An 8,362-nucleotide genomic window follows, 5' to 3' on the forward strand; every position below is an offset into this window, starting at 1 on the left:
TGTATTATTTTGCTGTATTTAACATGTGCAATAGAATGAGTTACTGGGCAAAAGTGACAATTGCATCTATTGAATGTTTGCACAAGCAATACATTAATAAAGCACCTTGTTAAATGTATAAAACATGTCTGCATCAGTGTTATCTTGTATTTCCATACAATGTTACATTAGGATGTTACACATCTATTGTCAGATATTGTTGTTGTGGTGTTAGAGGTTGCGTTCAAGAAAACAGTGAAATGCCGCGCTGCTGCCACCATTTATTCTGACACGTCATGACAGCGTTTTTAAAATTAGCCGGTTACCCCGTACACACTACAACGGCCAACTGGCGTTTTCAGATTTAAACAGTCGCAGAGTGTTTTAGAAAAGCTCCATTTTCGGGAGAGGAAAACGCCGTTTCAGTGTGGACGGAGGGTCAAAACGAAGAGAAAAAGCTTCAGTTATAGATTTATCCAGTCTAGTGTGGACGTAGCCTTAGGTACACCCATACGCCTGCTTGTTAATGGCAATATCTAAATAGCCAATCATGTGACAGCAATTCAATACATAAAAGCATGCCTACATGGTTGAGGCGTTCAGTTGAGGTTTAAACCAAACAAAAGAATGGGGAAGAAATGTGTTCTAAGTGACTTTAACCATACAACAGTCTCTACAGTTTACAGAGAATGGTGCAAAAAACAAAAAAACATCCAATGAGTGGGAGTTCTGTGGGTGAAAACGACTTGTAAATGAGAGAGGTAAGAGGAGAATGGCTAGACTGGCTCAAACTAACAGGAAATTCAAAGTTCAAAGTAAATTTATTATCAAAGGATATATCTGTCACCATATACAACCCTGAGATTCATTGTCTCACAGGCATACTCAATAAATCTAGAATAATAACTGTAAAAGAATCAATAAAAGATCACACCAACTTGGGGGTTCAACCGGTGTGCAAAAGACAACAAACTATGGCTATAGAAAAAGAATAATAATAAATCAATAAGCAATAAATATCGAGAACCTGAGATGAAGAGTCTTTGAAAGTGAGTCCATTGGTTGTGGGAACAGTTCAGTGATGGGGTAAGTAAAGTTGAGTGAAGTTATCTCTTTGGTTCAAAGGCCTGATGGTTAAGGGGTAGTAATTGTTTCTAAACCTGGTGGTGTGAGTTCTAAGGCTCCTGTACCTTCTTCCTGATAGCAGCAGTGACAAGAGAGCATGTTCTGGGTGGTGGGGTCCCTGATGATGGATGCTGCTTTCCTGCAACATTGTTCTGTGTAGATGCGCTAAAAATTTGGGGAGGGCTTTACCCATGATGGACTGGACTGTATTCACTATTTTTTGTAGGATTTTCCATTCAAGGGCATTGGTGTTTCCATACCAGGCTGTGATGTAGCCAGTTAATATACTTTCCACTACATAGCTATATTAGTTTATCTAAGGTTTAGATGTCATGCCAAATCTAAGGAAGTAGAGGCACTGCCATGCTTTCTTCGTTTATGCACTGGGCCCAAGAATAGTAACAAAAAGGAATTTAAGGTTCTGAATTTACAGGTAGGCGACAGTAATTCAAATAACCATGCGTTACAACAGTAGTGTGAAGAAGAACATCTCTGAATGCACAGCATGTCAAATCTTGAAATGAATGGGCTACAGCAGCAGAAAACCAAGAACGTACACTGAATGGCTACTTTGTTAGGTACATGAGGTGCATAATAAAGTGGACTGAATTTATGTCAATGATAATAAACTTGGTTCTGATTCCTTAGGTTATAAGTATCTGGTTTTTGGACATCAGATTGTTTCTCGATGAGAGTTTGTGTGGCTACAACAAACAGGGAGGCAAGGTTGTGGGAAAAGGGAATTCCTCTGACTTCCACCAGTGAGTTTGACATTGAGCTCAAAGTGGCTTCTGAACAATAAACAGGTGGTAAGTCTATTTCAGAGATGAAGCGAATAGACTTGGGACAACACAGTACTGCCTCCCACAGCCAAGTATTGAAGCTACCTTCAATACTTACCACAAATGCTAACTCACAGCTTTGGTTCAGTCCTGATCTCCAGTGCTGTCTGGTAGTCATGCCTGTTCTCCCTGTGACCGCATGGGTTTACCCGCCTCCCCCAAGTGTTCCTCTTACATCAAAGACAAACTGATTAGTGTGTGAATTGTTGTCTATAAATTGCCAGCTTACGAGTGATAGAAATGGGATGGATCAAGCATGGGGAAAAATAAATTACAGGGGAAAGGTAGAACATGGAAGAAGCTATGCTATAAGAGAGGCAAGCCTAACCCACAAGGAAATCTGCATATTGAACTAACCACACTCAAGTAAAGATATTGATGCCAGAGCTGCCAAAAATGGCAGTGAATTTGTACAACTGGAGGCTGAAATTAAATCTCAAATGATCCAAGTCTTATCATCTCACAACTATCAAAAGGCAAACATCATCTCAATATCACCTTCACCAGCAAAAAAGTGAAACTTTGACCTTCTATAACCATTTTTGAGAGTCAGGTGAACATTGTAAAAGATCACCACAATGGGTTGAAATACCCCTGTGGCAGTGACAATGGCTTTTACAACAGCTGAATACTGCGCATTATTCTGAGTTCTTGTACCAAATGCATGGATATCTAGTTGAGTTCTGCAATGCAATCTGTCAGCTGAATCCAAAATCTGCATCAATTCACATCAAAACAACAGTACTAGCTAACATTCTCTTCCAGACATTCATTGTGCCAAGCAAGACATGAGGAGATTATCCATTATAAACAGCCATGGGCTCCTTGGTCAACAAGCTTCCAATTTCACTACGTGGTCTCCAAGAAACCTTCATGGATGTCTGTAGAAAACCTAGGATGTGGCCACTTAGTACATGAGGAAACAGTGGAATGGGACACAATCCAGAAGGAACTCCTAATCCCTGACCTAAACACGAAGCTGCCTGCTTTTGACCTTCTGAGAGATACATGCAAGGCAGTAAGCCAGATCTCAAGGAGGCAGATGCTCTGTGAGCTTCTGCAGATGTTGCTGTGGCATCGCTGATCAAACTATGGACCATATAGTAACATTGTCTGCTATACAAATGTGACAGTGACATTAGCAGAAACATGGTTCCCTCCTTCCAAGAGCATTGTGCAGTTAACCAACCTTAAACTGATACCCCAAGTCAGTAACACAAGAGGAGAAGGATGCAACCTACCTCCCTGGCAATCAGATTCAGAGTATCATCCTCTGCAGACAGTCGCTCTCGATTGGCAATCCGCTTTCTGCCTGATCCTTGAGTCCCCATATCCTGAAATATTTGAAAAAAAAAGAAAATCTAGTATAAGGCAAGATACAACTCCTGGATTGATTTTTTTTTAAGATGTCAGAAAATTAGCAAGGTTGGTAATATAAACCATGAGCAGGCGAGTAGCCAGATGTACAGTACTACTGTAGCTCCTTACATATTCTAGAATCAATTTAGAGATGTCACAGAGTATAACCCCACTAGGTCTTCACTCTCCTTCAGTAGATCCAGTGCTTTCTCACCAATACTCTCTTCCTCTCCTTCTTCTCCACCACCACCACTGAAACTCTTGCCTAGAAATTAGACTTACTTGCTTATTTTTTTTAAATCACTGATTTGCACATTTAAAAAAAACATCCTGCATACATGAGATCTTAGTCACGTTTGGATTAGCAAACAACAGATAATTAACTGCCTAAGCACTTTTCATCTTGGTGTATTTGGCCATTTATCTGTCGTGCATCTTACAATCTACTCATTACCCACATTAACATGAGGGATACCTTTCCAAGTCAGGAAGGACATTCAAATTAAACAGTCCCACTATGACATTGGAGATTTGCCCACAGACCCTGCCAGCCCTATTTTTCCATGCTCCTCTTCTGTCCATATGTGGCTGCTAAGAGATAGCAATAACTCAGCACTGTGGATCTCTTTGTCTCTGATAGAGGTTTATGAGATTATGAGAGGCATAGACAGAGTAGACAGACAATAACTTTTTCCAAGGGTTCAAATGCCTAAACCAAAGTGCATACATTTAAGTTGAGAGGGGGTAATTTCAAAGGAGATGTGAGTGGTAAGTTTTTTTAAACACAGAGAGTGGTGACTATACACCGCCCCGGTGGTAGAGGAGAAAAAATTGAAGACTTTTAAGAGACATTTGGATAGGCACATGAGTGTGAGGAAAATGGAAGGATATAGATTCTGTGTAGGCAGAAGAGATTAGACAGCCATTTGATTTTTAATCTAATTGTTTTTTGGATAACACTGGGAGCCGAAGGGCCTTCTTCTGTGCTGTCACTGTTCTAAGACTGTGTTCCCTGGATCAGCACAACGACTCATCATGATAGTTGAGGGAGGAGATGTAACCTACCACACAGCAGCCTATCACACATCCCCTTCCCACACCCCTGGCTGCCTCTTATGCTGCTTAAGTCTAATTGCCATAGGAGGATCTTAAAGAACTGACTTGCCTCCCCAACAATGACATAGCAGTTTCATCTCTGCAGTCAACTTTCACTGGGAAAGTACAGGTTAAATATTACCATGTGAAATGCTCCCCAACAAATCTTGAAGTAATTTTTCACCAACTTCCTGATATTTTGCAGATGACCTCACAGAGTGCCAGTGCTACTCACATCACCCATTCATGGACTTTTTCTCCCTTCGTACATCTGATACCCTCACTCCCATCCCCTTGGGGGCAAGGGCATAATGCCGAGGACTTAAAAGGCAGACAGAACTCGGAGTACTGCAAGCAGTTTTGAGCCCCTTAGCTAAGAAAGGATGTGCTAAATTTGGAGAGAGTCCAGAGGGGGTTCACAAAAATGATCCCAGGAATGAAAGGGTTAATAAATGACCAGCGTTTGATGGCTCTGGGCCTGTACTCGCTGCAGTTCAGACGAATGAGGTGGGGAATCTCATTAAAGTCTATCAAATATTGAAAGGCCTAGACATGGCGAGGATGTTTCCTATAGTGGGGAGTCTAGTACCTGAAGTCACAGCCTCGGAACAGAGGACAGTGATGGGGAGTCATTTTTTTAGCTAGAGGCTGAATCTGTGGAATTTATTGCCACAGGGAACTGTGGGGGCCAAGTCATTGAATATACTTAAAGCAGAGCTTGCTAGGTTCTTGATTGGAAAGGGAGTCAAAGGTTACAGGGAGAAGGCAGGAAAATTGGGTAGGGGAGGGGGGGAATAACCAATTCCAATAAGTAATGGAATGGTGGAGTAGACTTGATGGGCTGAATGGCCTCATTCAGCTTCCATGTCTTATAGTCTTTCTCTCCCACACCTTACCATTAATACTCTATCTCACCTTCTTCTCACCATTTAATTTGTCTCTGTAATTTCTTCCTGCCTGATGGGCTGTGCCTTTTCACCTCCAATCTTTCCCCAGGTGCTCTATCCTCTCACTAATACTTAATATTTCCTCAGTACTTGCAATAACTCTCCTAATTGTATTCACTTCATCTGGATAACATTTTATCTAGCATACTCCCTTTCAACTTGGACAAAGTCTTCTCTCCAATACATCCTTCAACACTAATTCTCTGGAACACATTCCATCTGACAGTCTCTCAACCTCTGATGCACACTCAATCCTTCCCTCCCTTGCTTCCTATCTTGATTTTATATAAGTCTTAAAGTAACCTCAAACTCCATGTGAAATAGACAGGCCTTCACGCATGAGAACATTAAGTACTTCAGATGGAAGAGAAAGCAGAATGGAGAGATTGTATTGGACACAAAGGGAAAAAAAGAGTCCACATGTTAGTATTTGGTCCACTGAATTGGTTATCAAACAAATTTACTCTTGGCCTTTCTCCAAGTGATACATCTCCCCCTTCCCCCATCCACTCTTCTCCACTGATATATTTCTCTCTCATTATACTGCATCCTTCCCATTTGATTCTGTCTCTTGATGTCAACAGCATCCCTTCATAAGCTGCCTCATTTCTGCACAATATGCCCTTTACTATTTGATATTGTTATTGAGTAATCTACTACTGGATAATACCTGTCTCCCCATTGTCCATTATTATTTTGACAGTCTCCCCCTAAATTATTCCTCTATTTGTTAGTTTCTGTCTCACTCCCCTTGATAATCAACACCGTTCTTTCTCTCTGCATACAGTGCCATCTCTTCTCGCCCTCTACCCCTCTTCATTTGATAACCTCTGCTCCACACTTTCAGCTGGAGAGAGACAGACTATGTACCAAGAAAGAAATGATAAATACAAAGGTAAAATTAGAAGCAGTAGGCATGCAGCCCCTCAATCCAATTTCAGAAAATCACAACTAATCTGGCTATAACGTCATCTGTGCATTCTTATCCACTCCCAGTGCTCATCAAGAATATATATACCTTTGTTTTAAAAATATTCAAAAGTTCTGCTTCTTCTGCCCTTTGAAAAATAGTCCTATAGGCACTTCTCTCTCTTAGTGGGTGACCCGAGCTCTAGTTTGCTCCATAAATCGAAACATTCTTTCCACATTTCTAGCAAATAAAATCACATCAATCCCTCCTTTCCTCTCAAGCAACCCGGTTAAGTATCAGTTGTCCATGCATCAGTCTGGTAAACCTTCTCTCAATGGTTTCCAGTGCATTAACATCTTCCTTATCGTGCACTAGGACATCCAAATGTCTCACTAATCACACAGTACAGGAATCGAAAGAGAAAGGAATACTACAACAAGAGGGTCAATAAATGCAGGGACACTACTAAATAAACCATAGGAGCAGAATTAGGCCATTTGGCCTTTCGCATCTACTCTGCCATTCCATCTTGGTTGATTCATTATCCCTTTCAACCCCATTTTCCTGCCTTCTCCCAATTACCTTTGAGGCCCTTATTAATCAAGAACCTATCAACCTCTGCTTTAAATATACACAATGATTTGACCTTCACGGCCATCTCCAGCAATGAATTCCACAGATTCATCACCCGCTGGCTAAAGAAATTCCTTCTCATCTCTGTTCTAAAGTAATGTCCTTGTATTCTGAGGCTGTGCCCTCTGGTACTAGACTCCCCTATTACAGGAAACACTGTCTCCACATTCTTTCAATGTTCGATACTTTGTGTCCCTCTTCATTGTAACAGCATCTCTGCTTAAACCTCACCATGTCTCTTTGCATATTCTGATCCCTCCACTGAAACACTTAACCACTCTAATCTTCGTTGTGACTTTTGCTATATGCTTCCCCTCTCTGATAACCTTTGTCTGCACAAGCTTCCTCTTTTCATTTAATATTTCCCCCTGCTCCGCACAGTCTGGAAATATCTCTTTTTAAATTTTCTTCAAACTCTGCTTGCTCCACTAGATCGACACTCCATCTGGAGCAGTATCCTTCTCCTTATACTGCTCTCCATCCTTTTGACACTCTCCTTTCATAAACTATATTTCATCATGTCTCCCTAAATTTGATCGATTCTCTCTCTCTCTCTCTCTTCCCACACACTATGCCCCTCTCCATTTAATCTCTCTCTCTCTTCTCTCCTCTCCTCCCCCAGCACTATGCTCCTCTCAATTTGCTGGAACATCTCACCCACAAAGCTTTGCTCCCTCTCTATCTGATCAATGTCTCTCTCCCTCCACACTTACCCATCCCTATTTGATGACTCTCTCTCTCCCCACACTATGCCCCTCTCCGTTTGATCAGTCTCTCTCTCCCACACCATGCCCCTCTCCGTCTGATTTCCCTCACACACACACACACACTGTACCCCTTTCCATTTGATCACTGGTTCTCTGCTTCCACATTGTGCCCCTCTCAATTTGATCTCCCCTCCACACACACACTGTGCCCCTCTCCATCTGATCACTGTCCCTCTGCCTCCACACTGTGCCCGGCTCCATTTGATGCGATGTCGCTGCCCGTATTCTCCTGTAGCAAGTCTCTCCTTGCTCTCCATTTCAAACAGTCTCGGTCTCTCTCGGCACGCACTCCATTCTTCTCCAATGTACCTCTTCCAGTGTCCTTCCCTTTGTCCCTATCGGAAGGCTGTCTCCCTCCAGTACCGGTTCAATAGCCTACGATCGTTGCCCCCTGGACTGGTTGCTGTCACACGGCCGCCTCTGAAGGCTCGGCTCGGCTCGGCTCCGGATGAAGTCCTGACCGCCGTTTGCAACATATTCCGGGGTCGGCCTGTCTGCTTAAAGGCGCTGTCTCCAACCCCCGAATAAATGTCGGCGACCAGCAGAAACTGCAAATCTGACTGATTAACACTTTAAAAAAACTTCCTCGATGCATTGAAATATATTAAGTTAGCAGACTTATATTTATTGAAAGATCCCCATTAACTATATGAATCAAATTCTCAGATATAATTAATTAATCTAGCTACAACATATTCTAAAAAC

General features: G+C 42.0%; 1 protein-coding gene across 1 annotated transcript in view; it reads right to left on the minus strand.

Annotated features, from left to right (window-relative positions):
- LOC134348749 (trichohyalin-like) overlaps positions 1–8,107 on the minus strand; it is a 143,189-nt gene extending 135,082 nt beyond the window's left edge. The window contains exons 1-2 of the mRNA XM_063052551.1: positions 7,967–8,107; positions 3,188–3,280 (exon numbers count right to left, since the gene is read on the minus strand). Coding sequence (XP_062908621.1) covers positions 3,188–3,277 — 90 coding nt within the window. The 5' untranslated portion in view covers positions 3,278–3,280; positions 7,967–8,107. The remainder of the gene's footprint in view (positions 1–3,187; positions 3,281–7,966) is intronic.
- Positions 8,108–8,362: the final 255 nt, after the last annotated feature.

Source organism: Mobula hypostoma, chromosome 6 (assembly GCF_963921235.1).
Source record: "Mobula hypostoma chromosome 6, sMobHyp1.1, whole genome shotgun sequence".
Lineage (NCBI taxonomy): Eukaryota > Metazoa > Chordata > Chondrichthyes > Myliobatiformes > Myliobatidae > Mobula > Mobula hypostoma.